This window comes from Trematomus bernacchii, unplaced genomic scaffold (assembly GCF_902827165.1).
Source record: "Trematomus bernacchii unplaced genomic scaffold, fTreBer1.1, whole genome shotgun sequence".
In the NCBI taxonomy this organism is placed as follows: domain Eukaryota; kingdom Metazoa; phylum Chordata; class Actinopteri; order Perciformes; family Nototheniidae; genus Trematomus; species Trematomus bernacchii.
The window spans coordinates 488,756-505,163 of NW_022987620.1; the positions used below are offsets into that span (position 1 = coordinate 488,756).

The following is a 16,408-nucleotide window of genomic DNA, read 5'->3' on the forward strand; positions in this document are numbered from 1 at the left end:
TGGAATCAGGGAGAAGCAAACGGGGTGTGCCAATGAAAGTGAGTGTTTTAACAAGAAACCCCTAACTAGGTCTGGAGCTCATTAACATTCCCTAATAAATGTTTTTGGAATGAAAAATCACTCTGATTGTAAGAGCTAGGTAGGTTTTCTTTCAATGACCGGTTACCACAGTTACCACCATACAACACCCCATCTCTCACAATCCTCAACCATCTCCCTACCTTTCTCTTCACTTTGTTGTGATTTGTTGTCACGGGCAACCTGGCATCCTCTACTGAAGTGTGTGTGTATCGTATGTGTATGCATTCTCGTAGTGTGTGTGTGTGTGTGTGTGTGTGTGTGTGTGTGTGTGTGTGTGTGTGTGTGTGTGTGTGTGTGTGTGTGTGTGTGTGTGTGTGTGTGTGTGTGTGTGTGTGTGTGTGTGTGTGTGTGTGTGTGTGTGTGTGTGTGTGTGTGTGTGTGTGTGTGTGTGTGTGTGTGTGTGTGTGTGTGTGTGTGTGTGTGTATTGGCAGATGGTTCATTGAGGTCTTAAGTGTTTTTATTAAAAAGCCACCTGTCCACAGACATGCTTCAATCATAGCTTTGTTAAATCAGCAAGAATAACACTATCTTTAGATTAATTTTTTAAAGGGTCTTATTAAAGGTTTACGTTTAATACTTGATTGGTCAATTACGATATTGGACAGTTATTTCTGCATTTAACCTTAGTTGATTTTTGTCTTTTTAGTAAGTAACCGTGTAATAAGAAGGAAAATGTAAAGTGAGTTTTTTTTACATTATGTTTGTTTATATGAAAAGAAGCCGATACCATATTTGATCACCTTTAATGATTATGCTTCACACTAAACCTTTGATATGTAGCGAATGGAAAACTTTTATTTGGCCTAGAGTTTATCATGTTGTTGTTTCTCAAATCGAGACAAAGCCGCTGAAGTGCTAGCTTTCTGTCAACTGAGTGCTTTTATTTACAAAGCACCAAAGTGAGCTTTAAAGCTCAGTGTCAGTCAGTGGGTTAGACGTTATTTACAGCACAGACAGGCGCTAATCTTCAGATATCTGTCAACACTTCAATAGACCTTTAGATTTAAAAATCACTGTCATAAAGTCCTTTGTCTTACTAAAGCTAACGCATGCATCCTAATGATGTACGTACTGCATTTTCATCCACGCCCCATAAACTTGGCCTGCCTTTGAAGAGGAAAACACCAGAGCCTCACACACACCCCACACACACCTGATCATCAGACCCACAGAGAGCAGCTTTGAACTCAATGCTAATCTTAGTTTGCATACAAGTTCAGTTGGTAGCTTCCTTGTTGCTTTGTGCATTGTCTCACAGAAACCAGCCGGTCCAGTTCCCCAACAACAAACTCTTCCACTTTGTCTTGGTGTTTTTCTTTATGTCACGCTCTTCCTCCATACACCCATTTTGTCTCCTCCTCTGTCATCACGCCTCTTTCATCTTCAAGAGTGCATGATGACTTAACCACATAGCATCAGAGCCAGATCACTCTCTTGTTGGCTGCCAATCAAAACGGTGTCTGTGTTTTTAATCTAAACCTCAGAGGTTTGAGGTTTAGATTTCCAGATTAAGGACTTTGCATGACTTGAACAGTCCTTTTTTTGCGAGTTTAGTAAATTAAAACCAGCTCAAGATTCAGGCCAGGGTCATTTGTTTCTAAACTTGAAAGCTCTGGCTGCATTTTAACACGCAATTTCTTCCATAGCCTCATTACAGGCAGTTGGCATGAAAGTTAACCTTTAATTAATCGGAAAAAATGTAAGTAATTACATTCTTATGTCTGCGGATGCATCGCTACTGACAACAAAACCGCAGCATTTGAGTTGATGAGTTTGAACCAACAGTGCCAAATAGCTGTGTGGGTAACAAACAAACCTGCACAATGAGTTGCAGCCTCAAGAGAGCTTATTTTATGGTTGCTTTAAAACTCCATTTCATCAATTCCCTAATGAGAGCTTGTTTGGCACGTGTAGAAACGTCTGTGCTGCTACGACTATACATGTACAACTTTTATTAATATTGCTTGTAACAAAGTAGTTCATCTATAGAGAGGAGCAGGAATGACCTTACAACCGGAAATGAGCATTTTCTTTCCTTGTCAGTGTTTTTTTTAATTACTTTTTCTTGAAGGTCCGAAATAAAGTCTGTGGTAAACACAAGCTTATGAGATTTTCAAGTTTTGTTCTATGACATCAAATATGTCAATAAACACGCCAATGGTGAATGTCTGATGCATTTATGTGTTTTAAAAAAGGTGATTGGTAACAAGTGGCTAAATGAGACTACTTCAGCACGCCAAACTAATTAGCCTTTAGCTTAGCGGTGGTGACGTGATGCTTTTTCAGTTCTGGTGATTGCATTTACCATTCAACTATGTGTGTGTGTTTGCTACAGATCTATTGTATTGCAATATTCCAAAATCCAATGTAAAAACCCCATTGTCTTTTATCAAGGGAGCTCTTCTGATGCTAACTTTCTATTCTATTGCACTGGCGGAGGCATTAGTAGAATCAGTAGTAATTGGACTTACTGGGTGTTCTGGTAGACCTCCACCGAGCTGTTGAGTCCTTCCAGCTGTCCCATCAGCAGCTGCAGGTTGGAGTTGACGTAGCTCAGCTCCAACAGAACCATCTCTTTGACCTTGTTGTTAGATGTAGCCCTGCACAATGGAGAGATTTGAGGAAGACAGAATATGAAAAATTGGGATAAAAGATTGGTTATGAAACTTAAAATAAAGAGCAGAAGTGATCAGCCTTGTTTTATCCACTTTGACATAGCCAAAAGTTTCCTGCAGCTGATTATTAAAACATTGTGCTCCCCATGGTATTCCTAACCACAGATGTGCGTCACTTTGCCCTGCTGTGCACTTGATTTACTCTCCAGCACACTACAGCTCCATCAAGAAGTGTGACTCACAGTAGCAATCCGTGTGTGGTTCATCAGCTTGTTACCATGGTGAAATCATTGTTTTAATACATTAAATCAAGAGAACTGTGACATTGAGTTTGAAAAGACTCATGCAAATGCACCACTTCAAAATACATGTGTGTGTGTGTGTGTGTGTGTGTGTGTGTGTGTGTGTGTGTGTGTGTGTGTGCACAACAGAGATAAGATTGTGTGTGTTGTCAAGTGAAGGGTTTATGTGAATCATAGCATTCAGAGAAAAGGGGAATGGATCGTTTGTAAAGCTGATTTTATAATGCATTGTCAGTTTGTGACATGCATCCATGGTGATACAAGAAAACACACACACAGCTCAGTGCTCTCACGGTATCCTTATCTCTGTTTCACAGGGAATCCTAACCCAATCTCTGTTGTGTCTAATGGGAGACATTAGCTAAATATATGTGCACGCACAAAACCCAAACTCCTGTCTGGAGATGTGTCACTGTCACTGTCTCCTGATCTTTCTCTCTACCCTGTCATTACACAGGAAGTGACTCTTAACAACAAAGGTGAGATGTGAAGAAGCCACTGGCAGGCTGAAGTCAAGTTCATATTTAAAATGGAGTTTAAAGGCCAGAAATTAGATGACATGGTTTAACCAACAGTCTTTGAAGGCTAAATTAAAATTAATAATCTTTTATTCTTCATTGTCACGGTGACAACTTCATCAAATGTATAACACATGTGGGAAAGGGGACTTTGGGGTTTTACTGTTTGCAGACGTTTACACCTTAAAAGAAACACACTGCAGGAAAGGGAAAACCCAGGAAAAAAGCATTATGGGGCCCCTTAAAAATATATATTAGTAATTATACTGTGTCATGAAGCATGTCTTAACACTTTTCAGGACTCTATGGAAACTATCGTACTATCCAACAGTTTGATCTTCAAAACTGGTGCTCCGCTCTTTGGTCTTGATTAATGCTCTTAATTACTGACTGTAGTTTTTCTCTCCATAAAACTCTTATGTTATGATCATAATAGCATCACTTCCTGTTGGCACGCTGAAGGGTTTTTGAGGAGGTCTGGCCTGGGGAATCCATCATGATGGAGGAGGTGGATGTGCTGTGGTTTGGCCAGAATAGATGCCAGTTCGCCAGCCCAGAGGCTGTTATTAATATCTCATTTAATATCTAATATCATCCCACAGAGCGTGGGAATGGGACAGTAAACCAGCAAATGTGGTATTAACCAAAGTTCCCTCATCCTCTTTTCTGGAAAAGCAGTTTTTCTGTTTTTGGCAGATTGATAGTAAGTTGTATTTTCCTTTAAAATATCTGATAGTAATAGGCGTTGACCAAGATTATTACTCTTTATTATGTAAAGCTTTAAAGGGCACTCCCCCTATTTCACACATTAAGTTCAGTTTACTCCTGGAGAGGTTTGCTATACAGCCTGGGGAACAGAGTTGTATACTATCTTCTGTAGCTTTCTAAAGTTTAAAAAACACCTAAACCAATAACCAGTGAATATCTGTTGGGTTACAAAACAGGTAATAGCTTGACCAGTAATTGGGACTAAAAGGGAGAAAATCCTGGCCACTGTTTTTGTTAAATAGCAGTGCAACACTAAAATCACTTAAGTACTCTTTTAAAGCACTGCATACGGGTGTTTACTTTGCATTTCTGTTGTTGTAAACCTGTCAGTGTTTTTCTCTCTTCCATTATCACTTTTAAGAGAAGCGAGGAAAGATAAGAGGCGAATAGAAGAGAAGAGAAATGGAAAGAAATAGAAGAGAAGGGAAGAACTGGTTTTACCAAACTGACTCCACCTGTTGCTCATAGAGAGAGGAATGCAGAACAAGAGGAAATGAGAAAAAAGGTTGACGATGACAATAAGGAGTTAGGTTACATGGGCCATAAATACAAACTCTTTAATAGGACCTATTTACGTGCCGCTATGTTGTAATATACTTGGCACAAGCTCCATGAAAATGTTCTGGAATATTTGGATAATTGTCGATGTGAATCTGTTTTTTACATGGCAACACAGGTGGATGTCCAAACAGGTGAGATCGCCATGACAACCAGATGGAAGATCACGGATATAAACTGCAGTCTGGCATATGATTTAAAAATAAAGCTAGGAGCATACCTGCTACTCAAAAATGCACCCAGTCTGTTCTCTGGGCTGCAGCTGGCTGGAGAGGACCACTTGCACAACACACACTCACAAAAATACACACACACAGTCCATTTTGCCCCTGGCCTTGGCTGGGCAGACCATGTGAAGTACTGTAGGAATGTGGGGGCTTCTGAGGCTGACAGTAGGCTTAGACAGGCCTAATGGACTAATGGACACACACACACACACACACACACACACACACACACACACACACACACACACACACACACACACACACACACACACACACACACACACACACACACACACACACACACACACACACACACACACACACACACACACACACACACACACACACACACACACACACACACACACACACACACACACACACACACACACACACACACACACACACACACACACACACACACACACACACACACACACACACACACACACACCACACACACACACACACACACACACACACACTACACACACACCACACACACACACACACACACACACACACACACAGAAAGAGAGCTGAATCTACAGTCCCAGCAGGAGAATGTAAGGCTCATTGCACTGTTGTACCTTTTGTTTTTCCAGACTATAGCCAGTGAAGGCACAAGACACCTTTTTTCAATAGCAGCCCCTTTAGAAAATAACTGTTTTCTGTTTGTTTTTTTTCTGTGTTATATAGGTTTTTGTGCATGTACAGTAGATGGTTTGCAAAGGCTCTATGCTGTTATCATATATTCTGGGGGTTATTTTTTATTTAATGAATTTGCAATTCATGTGCAATGCATTGTTTACATGCTGCTGTGAATAAAATAATCCAAAATATAGAACATATAATCTAATCTTACAAAAATATGTAAAACCCACAGCTATCCAATACGCCTGGCAACAGCACACATTAGCACACATCTTTTTGTATCTCCAAGAACGATCTCCTGAAATATGATAGCCTTACATTACACCAAAACAAATGTGTGATGATAACCAACATGTCAGCTCTTCAGAGGAAACCAAAACCTTGGTCTACAACTGCACACTGGGAAAAAAAACTGCACGCGTCTAAATATGACACTAACAGGACAACGTATTTATGAGAATCACCTCTGTTCTGTAAAGTTCATCTGAAGCATTTGCCTGAAGAGTGAGAATAACAAGAACCGTAAAAGAGGTACACGCTGCACTGTTGGTCAAGAGCAACTGTGCAAACATGCACATTACTTTTGACTGGTGGAGCAGAGCTAAGGGTTAAGGTTTACAATGATACTAACCAGTGTACTAACCTTTAGGCAAGGTTGTATGTTAATATATAGAAAACATCATTGAGCAAAATAGCTTTTTCTTTTAGGAGAAGCCCCCGAGCCAAAATAAAAAGTGTGAAGTCTCATGGTGTATGAGAGGACAGTAAACGTCCTAATTTGTCTCTGTTGCATTGTACCTGCTGAGTAATCTGATCTAAAATCAGTCCTTCAATCCTGCAGGAACAGGTTTTTCAGCAGGAAGGAGAAATGTGTCTGTTATTATAATCCTATGGAAGGGACATGCATGTTGTCTGAGACCAGTGCACTGCTGTTACAATAAGCAGCATATCACAAACCATGCTCAGAAAGATGTTAACAATCATAACCCACTAAGTTCACCATCACCTTTGTGAAGATAATCAATAATATGTTGACGAATACTTTTACAAAACTGTATTTATGTTGATATAAATGTTAAATGTTATAGTGCAATGTGAACATTGTTCACAATATTTTTATGCTATTTCATTTACACGTAATTGGACATTTAACATTAAGATCAATTGTTTACATAAATATATTTATTTTAATTTTTTGCAAATCCTTATTTTAACTTCTTATGTTTATATACATATTTGTATCCTTTTTTATCTGAAATGTATTTCATTCTGAAATGTAATAAAACTCAAAACAAAACCCAATTTCGCCAGGAATAAATCAAGTATTCTGATTTCCTAAACCACAAAACACAGCTCTGTGTTTTCATGGTTCATGGAATGCTCTTCTTCGAGGTATTGCCTAATGCCGTCTGTCCCCGGTGTCGTTTTAAGTATCTTAAGAATTCATGACAACTCATGACAGAACAATGAAGGACACCAAACCAATGTGTCCCAACATCAACAGACCCCCTGAAGTTTACTAGAGGTCACAAATACCTCTATTACATAACTGACTAGCAATGCGTTTAAATAAATAACAAAGGATGAATGGCGTGAGAGATAAGCAGACACAGATACATGCATGTATTACCAGTCATCATTTGAGTTCTTACTTCAGCAGGTTCTCGGCTCCAGCCCTCATCCTCATCTGTTTGATGATCTGCTGGTTCACAGTCGCTCGTCTGTTCTGCAGTTTGCTCCGTCCGGTCGCTGCAAACGGGTTGCAACCCTGAGACAAGGAGAAGAGGGAACACAGGTCAGCAGGAGATCAAATCCTGGGTGAATACGTTTTTCAAAAACATGGGCATCGTGAAAAATATAAAAGTGAGGCGTAATATCCTTATACTCGCGCCCAAACCGTCAGGTTGAATATTGATTATACTGGTGCCATTTTCTTTTTCCATTGACAAGATGTACTATTCACACCTGATGGTTGATATAAATGATATTGCAGAATCAGTTTTCTTCATAGATAACGTGTTTTTCATTGTTTGTTCAGTACTAAAAGGTCCAAGTCCCACAATTGAATTTAATATTCATTTGACATGTTAACTACATCATAAAGCGCTTCATGGGAGTAATTGCGGGATGATTCAATTTTTCCCTTATGCAACATGAAAGTATCACGATATGTATCGGTTGAGTATCGGTATCGTTCAGTGGTATCGGTATCGGTATCGTAAAAAAGTCAACGATATGCATCCCTAATTGCAACCATAATTTGGTTAATAACATAACATAAATCAAGTCACTCAAACTCAGTATTTATCTTTATTTGTATATTCCAAGTCTCTCCCAAACGTTTATCTTCTTTGTTAAATGATTGTAGAGCTGCAAAGATTAGTCGATCCAAAAATAGTTTATTGTTATTATTTTGATAATTGATTTAACATTAAAGTCATATTTTTAAAACATGTCAGAAAATGCTGTTTCCAGCAAAACATGGAGTTTTCCTGCTTTTCTCAGATGTATATACTATTAAAGTGAATATCTTTGGGTTTGTAACTGACAAAAAAAGACTTTTAAGGAAGCAGATGTGGCTCCAAGGTGTAAAATGATCATTGGTTGCATCCCCAGTCCCTGTAGTCAACATGTAGAAGTGTCCTTGACCCCATATTGCTTCCCTATGTCTAGGTTATTGAAGTGTATGTAAGTCGAACCCTCGTTCAGAGAGTTTAGTCAGGGCCAAAACTGACCATCTTCACTTGTTTATTCAAAAAATGTTAACCCAGATTCATCTATTAGCTATTTCCTCTAAATTACTAGGCAGCATTTGCTTTAAACATTCCCTTGTCGTCACCATTTTAGTACATTAGGCCATCAAAATGAAATGATGTCAATGTTTATCCATCAACACCAGTTGGGTGTGGGAGAAGCTGCACCTCGTTCCTTAAATCAAACACATGTGCTCTCACTCTGTGTCTACGGCCTGTATGTGGCCGCACTGTGTGTCCTTGTCCCAAACACAAGTGTCCCAGCCTCACTAAGTCAACAGGCTGTCACTCACACCAGCACAGATAAAGTGGCCTTAGACATTCATACGGACTGACTCACAGCAGAGGTGCGGTTTGCACTGTATTACAATGGAAACAACCAGCATGAAGCACAGAAACCTGTTAGCTTAGAATAACCAGTTAGTTTACAGTCCACAACTCATTTTCATCGTATTCATTTATCTGACTAAGTATGAGGTCAGCAGTACATGATTCAATTTGTAGATAACGTCAGAAGTCAACAAAAATACAGGTAACAACATTCCTGTGAGCAGAGATGACACAGAGCTACAAGGTCAATTACATGGCAATTCCTCATATTTCTATCTCAAGGAGCAATTCACCTTTAGCCTCCTTCACTGGCTGCCAGTGTCTGCCCGAATCTGCTCCAAGACACCGATACTGGCCTCCTGGATGTAAACGGATCCGGTCCATTCTACATCCAGGACATGGTTTAATGTTACACCCCAGCATGTGCATCAGCCAATCGCTCGCTACTCCCTCAATACCAATGGGTCCCAGATACCCCTTAACAAAAACAAGCGTTGTGGAACGAGCCCCCCATTGATATTAGGCCTGCAGATAGTCTACACATCTCCTGTAGCAGACTGAAAGCCCACCTGTTTCCACTGCACCTTGGCCGATAAAAAAACTATTAAAAAACCTCCAGGATTCTTTATTATCTACTATTTCATAGTAGAATGCCCTTATTGTATTTGTGAGTTACAAAGTGTGTTCCACATAACTGAAATATCCTATACTTTTGAATCCAGATCATTTTTATTGCATTTCTTTCCCGTCTCTCCTCCCTTGTTTCCTGTATGCTTTCACACTGCTTACTGTCGATTGAAGAAGAAAATGCCAATATAATATTTAACAAATACAATTGCTGGTACGAGTAAGCAGTGACAGTGTCCTTCTTAAGTACATTTCTCAACATTTTAGGTCAAATGGTTACAAAAAGAGTCACATTAGGTGCTGTTTACACGAGAACGCAAACGGTTGTATCCGCTACTCCTCTCTTTCGTATAGCCCTTTCGTTCACACGAGGCCGTAACGGAAACACGGAAACGGACCCCGCAAAACGATAACGGGTCCCAAGGTGGATAGATCTGCAAACGGAACACTCTGGGGGGCCAAACGGCTCAGTGTGTACGCCCTATACGATCATTTCCTGATAACGCATGGTCAGTAGCTACTGTCAGTAGCTACTGACCATGCTACAGATGTTAGTGCAAAATCTACAGCTCCTCTACCACAACCATCAGCAAGTGGACATGGAAAATTACATGAACTACATGTTGCTAAATCCACCGCGGGGCATAAACAGAAGGGCAACCATGGCAACCATGCTCGGGGGTCTTCTTCGCGGCTTTTGGTGTATATTGTGGCGGAAGTAAAGCGCCACTTACAGGCCAGCATATGTACTACAGCGTCTCCAGCGCTTTCAAGAGGTCTCGTGTGAACGGAAGACTTTTTTGATATCGTATTCGGTTCGTTTGCGTTTCGTATGCGTTTGCGTTCCCGTGTAAATGGGGTCTTAAACTCAGCCTCTTCTCTACAACCACTCACTTGGGTGTTCCTGTGCAAACACTTCAGTGACCTGCCAGTGTAATGATTAACCATTTACACAAATGAGAGGCTTGTTAGTTTCACAATAGAGACGTATCGAGGCTGCCAGATACAGGAGCTATTCTTAGAATCACAGTAGGGTGTGGACTTATTAGAGTTTGTTTCACGTCATCATTACATCAGAAACCCAGGTGTATGTTTGAGTTAGAGAACAAGGGAGAGGCTAGTGGTTGATAGTAACCATAGCAGTTTGTTTCTATTTTTAATAAGTGGCACGCTATAAAACGTCCACTCATGCATTCCAAAGGGATGATCGGTACTACATACCAACACTATGCTGATCAGTGACCAATATAACATGTTTCATTATTAAATCTTACAGTAATAGTAGTCCATAAAACTGATGGTTTGATACCACACCTCTACTTCTGGAAATCTGATGATATATATTATGACTTTTGGATTGATTTGGAAATGGTTTACATCTGTGTAATTGTGCGATATATGCACATGACCTTAATATTGGTGTTTGTTTACATACAAACGTGACATAACCAACATGTTTGCCAACATGAAACAATGTTGTCGTTTTTGAGACTCTTTTCAATTAGAATTTTTTTCTGGGACAATATGTTGTCCATTAATATCGTTTTTCGTAAGAGGACAACATCGAGCTCTACATTCAAGTGGCACATGGAATTGAATAAATAGCTCTGGCTATGCCTCCACCTTGCTCATCGAACCACTCACTAGCGACTCGCAACAAACAGTAGAGCCCGTCTCTAGCGTACTAAACACTTAATTACAGCAAAACACAAAGACAGTCCTGTCTGTTATCATATCCATCAAACAGCCAATCATTCTGCTGTTGCATAACCGGGGCTTATTAAAGAACATGTAGAGCAATGGTTCATGGGATACTTGGATAATACAACTGGTGATTAAGACTGGCAACCGGCCAAGCAGAGGATTCAGCCCACAACCACCCTTGGCAGCATTACGGATTTGTAATGATTTGTTCACCCTATAAACATACAGTGAATGTGCTCAGTATCTCAATATTCACTCTTGTCCAATAACTGAGGAGGCACTTCACCATGCTCCAAAAGGAATGCACTATATTGATTTCAATTAAAGGAATCTCAATATTTAGTGAAATACAGTGAATTTAATGACCCAACATTTGATACTCTTAGAGCCTAGGATTCTGGGGATGATACAGGATTTTATCACAGATCTCAATCAAAACGTCTTTGATTGTGTTTTTAATTTACCAATGTTCATTAAAAACATGCAATGTAAAGTTAAGTAATTCCAGTACATTTTAGCGCCTTTTCAAATAGCTCACAGCATGTTTTCAAGATTATCGGGATAATATCTTGAAAAACAATGATCTAAGCAAGGATAATTGTGACATGACATTTTCATATCCTCCCATGCCTATAGCTGTTTTTTTGTCTTTTTTCTAATACAACCCTACAAAGAGAATGACAGTGTGTTTCCAAGTTTAGGGAGCTTGTCTGGTTCCTGAACCAGGACACATGTTGTCAATTTGTGTCTGTGGTCTGGCTCAAGGACGGCCTCGGGACAGATGCTATGTCAATGCTCTTGTTGGCCGAGGAGGATATGGAGACGAATCATGCCGATTCGGCTTTTTGTTCTGCCATCTTTCCATCCTGCAGTCGGACCTCAGCCTGCTGGAGATGAAACAGTGGAGGGCTGGGAAGCCAGCCCTGAACCACAACAGCTTCCTAGAGCATCAACCTTGTAAATAATTAAACCCATTTTCACCCAGGAGAAAGTGGGGCACAGAAAATGGGAGCAAAGATCGTCTTTGGCCCCAGTTGGTTAAAATTTGACCGAAAAGGTTTCCAGATAGCAAATCTCTTTCAAATGACAAAATGCCAACTCATTGCTTTGTGGTTTCAACTGACGTGCAAGCCTTGTTTCTGCAAGTAGAGTAGAGAGTAGACTCTAGAGGAGGGGTGGGGAACCTCCGGCCTCCGGGCCGTATACGGACCTTGAGGTAATTTATAAACACACGCAAAAACCCAAACCCCAAAAAATTAAAGAAATCTAGACCGCAAAATAATTATACAAGTGAGTGCCTGTTTTTCCTGGCCAAGGTCAGGGTCCTTGAACACAACACGAGCCTAACGTGTCATCACGTGGTATATGTCTCATCTGACAGGGGTGCAGTTCTGACGGAGAGCACCGGAACGCCGCTCCGGCACTTCAGAAATTGCAGTACCCATAAGGAGCCGTACACATGCCGCAGTTTTTGCGTGGCTGTGTCTTAGTTGAAAGCCCAGTGGCGATCTGTTCATCTGTCATACTGATCATACAGTCAATAACTTTGTTGTTATTAGCATCTGGTTAGCTAGCAATGCTAACGAATATAAGAAGCTTTTTCTACAACCAGTGAGGTAAAGGCACATCTTTATATGATCATTATAGTTATAAAGAAATAAGAGAATAAAGGAAAAACTGGTATAAAATACTATATGACAGTAAAAACAAGTTGTCATTAATAAACAAGATGTAATGTAATACAGTTTAAAAGGAGAGTGATTTGTAAAATATCCATAAAGAAAAATAAAATCTGTTTACAGTTCTGTTTCATATGGGTGTTGAGAGATGTATCCATAGATCTCCTAATGTTGCTCTCAAAGTGCACCAGATTGATGCTTTTAACTTCAACATTTAAAAAAAATCTTCCTGGGAGAGCATGCCCCCGGACCCCCCTAGAGGAGGTTAGGTCCACCCCCCACTTAAATCATGTTCACATGGATAGGAAACTAAATACATTTGCACACATCTTGTGTCCATAACTTTCTGTTTTGGTGGTCCTGCCACAACCGTGCACGTGCATGCATGCGCGAGTCATGGTAAGATATCTGGATTAAGAGGTTGCTTTTTCTTTGCACAGCAGAAAAGAAAGGCGAAATGAAAGGGCTGTGATTTTAGTTTTTTTAAGCAGAGGTTGAGTTCAATAATTTGTACGGCCCTCGGAGGATGTTGTAAAAATTGAAATGGCCCTTGAGAAGAAAAAGGTTCCCCACCCCTGCTCTAGAGTGATCAACAATGAGAAATGTATTAAGAGTGAGAACAAAGGGGAAAAAAGTGCCCTAAAATGTGTGTTACAGTAGCACAGTTTGTGATTGAGATATTAGTCTCTGCCGTCTCCCATCATGCCCTGTGGCAGTGCCCGGCCCTGGCTCCCACTGACCTGTATATAGACACAGGAAGTGCAGCACAAAGCCTAAATCCAGACAGCGTTCAGAAGGGGATTCGGGGGATTGAAAGACACAAAGGCACTGTTCAGATGCCCATCTAAACTAGCTTGTCTGTAAAAACACTCCGGTTGAGGACACTAGTACAAATACGAAGGAATGAGACATGGACCGCAGACTGGGAACTCAGTAAAAACAGATTATCACTCAACCAATGCCAAGTGCTTCTCTCATAGCCTCAAACTAGACCAACTTACAGCTCCTGAAAACGTTACAGTTGAAGGAACATGAAAACTGGTTAGAGAGGTTCCTCCTGGTCCCTTTTCAGTAAATGGTAATTACTTACATAATGATAGCTCGTCAGCCTATTTACGATGAATGAGGAGTCAACTTCAACACAAACACTGGCACAACACTCCTCTCATCTGATCTATCAATTTAGATAACCTGGCACTTACATTTCAATCATTCAGCTGATGCTGTTATCCAGAGCACTTCCCAGGTGTGCAACTGTAAGATATGGTTAATCAATAAAAAGGTCAAAAGGGCTTTAGTGGCCTTACAGTGTTTCCTTAAACACAACAGCTGTTTGTTGTGATTGTCTAAGGGCAGGAGGCTAATCTGACCTGAGTTTACCAGGCAAGCATATCAAAAGAGCCTCCTGCTAACTGTCAATCAACCTCACACCTTTGACAACCTAATTATGGGATGTTTGGTCACTGGCCTTTTCAGTTTCTGGCTATCACTAACTGCAGGACACACACACACACACACACACACACACACACACACACACACACACACACACACACACACACACACACACACACACACACACACACACACACACACACACACACACACACACACACACACACACACACACACACACACACACACACACACACACACACACACACACACACACACACACACACACACACACACACACACACACACACACACACACACACACACACACACACACACACACACACACACCACACACACACACACACACACACACACACACACACACACACACACACACACACACACACACACACACACACACACACACCACACACACACACACACATATCACACACACACACACCACACACACACACACACACACACACACACCACACACACACACACACACCACACACACACACCACACACACACACACACACACACACACACACACACACACACACACAGCTGACAGGGCTGAGGTTTCTGCTGCTGCTGCTGCTGGTGAGTGACACATCAGTTTCTGGAGTATTGTGCTAAATACTCAACTACATTTCAACTTAATTTAACATTATTTTAAATTGTGTCCATTTGGTATTTTATATTTATTTATTTATATTTCATTTAGATTACTGATTGTATTTAATACATTGTAAAAACATGGTTCCGGCTCTCATCAGTTCCTAACCCAAAGTATAACGAATGTGATAACAAAGGTAGGATAACTTGTATAGAGCACAACGACAAGCAGAGGTGGAAGAGTTAAATTACCAAAGTGTATGAATACTTTGTTACAAGTAGAAGTCCTGTATTCAAACTGTTAGTCAAATAAAAGTACAAAAGTATTGTCATCTAAATATACTTAAAGTACCAAATAGTAATTATTGATGTATTCATGTGTTTATCAAGCTGGTAGTGGGTACTACATAAATGTAGTGGAGTAAAAGTACAATATTTACCCCTGAATTGTTGTGGAGTAGAAGTAAAAAGTAACATAAAATGGAAAAACTCAAGTAAAGTACAAGTAACTCAGAATTGTACTTACGTACATTAGGCCTACTTGAGTAAATGTACGTAGGCTAGTTACTTTACACCGCTGGCGACCAGTAACGTTATTAACGGCAGTGAGAAAAAAAACATTATATAGTTGTGTTTTGAGAGCTTTGTTAGATGCCATGTGTATGCTAGCAATGCATTGAGATAGTAGCTGAACATATAAAATGGTAAAGGCTCTAGTTAAGTCGTAAACATGTTAGAAACATTAAGCTAACAATAAGCTTATGGCATTATTGACATGTTTTACATTTTAAACTGTAAAATGAGCGGAGGCATCTCCCTGTCAGTGAAGCCTTCATGACGTAGACGGTTATATTACGCTACAAAGTGAAGTGACTCGACACAAAACTCACCTTTTTGAAGTAACTGCCGTCACCCCCGCTGTCTTTAATGCCGTTTTGTAAAAGAGTGTCCGTCATCCTGAAGATTCTCAGACTCCGACACTTTCCGAGGAAAAACAAGAAAATTAAAGTGTATTTGAAGCAAAAGGCTGTAGTTCAACAGGTGGGTATCCTCTCTCCTCCGACGTGTGTCTGTTCTCACTCGGCTCCGCCGGCTGGAGACCTCTCCAGCAGAAACTCCGCCCAAAGGAGACAGACTGGGTGGTGCGTTCACAGCCCCAAAAACTCACCGGACAGCACCTGTGTCGTTCAGGCTAACCTAACGCTCTGGCAGCATACGTAAAACAGTTTGAAATAAAAAGAACCACTTTGCTTCCACTTTGTTTCTCACTAATGCACAATTAATATACATTTTACCTAGATTTCAATCTGGCTTACTGGAGCTGCACGCACCACCTGCTGAGCCGGCTAGCCCTAATACTAGTTAACAGATTGGTGTAAAGGCTACTGGATTTGTAAAAATCGGTAATGTTATTTACTTAATCTTATAATTAAAATGGTAATTTCAAAAGTAAAAAGCAAGACAACTTACCAATTCACTCAGATAAAAACGTAGATAAGGCTACAGAAAAATAATTAACTTAGGTTCATGATAATATTATTAATAATAATAATAATAACGTTTTTAAAATA

At 40.3% G+C, this 16,408-nt stretch overlaps 1 protein-coding gene across 3 annotated transcripts in view; it reads right to left on the reverse strand.

Moving 5' to 3' along the window:
- The window catches only part of rhpn2 (rhophilin, Rho GTPase binding protein 2), a 35,916-nt gene extending 19,994 nt beyond the window's left edge, over positions 1-15,922 (reverse strand). For 2 of the 3 annotated variants that reach the window (XM_034132734.1, XM_034132733.1), the window contains exons 1-3: positions 15,728-15,922; positions 7,377-7,492; positions 2,554-2,682 (exon numbers count right to left, since the gene is read on the reverse strand). In XM_034132734.1, the coding sequence (XP_033988625.1) occupies positions 2,554-2,682; positions 7,377-7,492; positions 15,728-15,793 (311 nt within the window). In that variant the 5' untranslated portion in view covers positions 15,794-15,922. Of the gene's footprint in view, positions 1-2,553; positions 2,683-5,063; positions 5,252-7,376; positions 7,493-15,727 lie in introns of those variants that run through there. The other variant, XM_034132735.1, reaches the window with a different exon arrangement.
- Between the last annotated feature and the right edge of the window lie 486 nt (positions 15,923-16,408).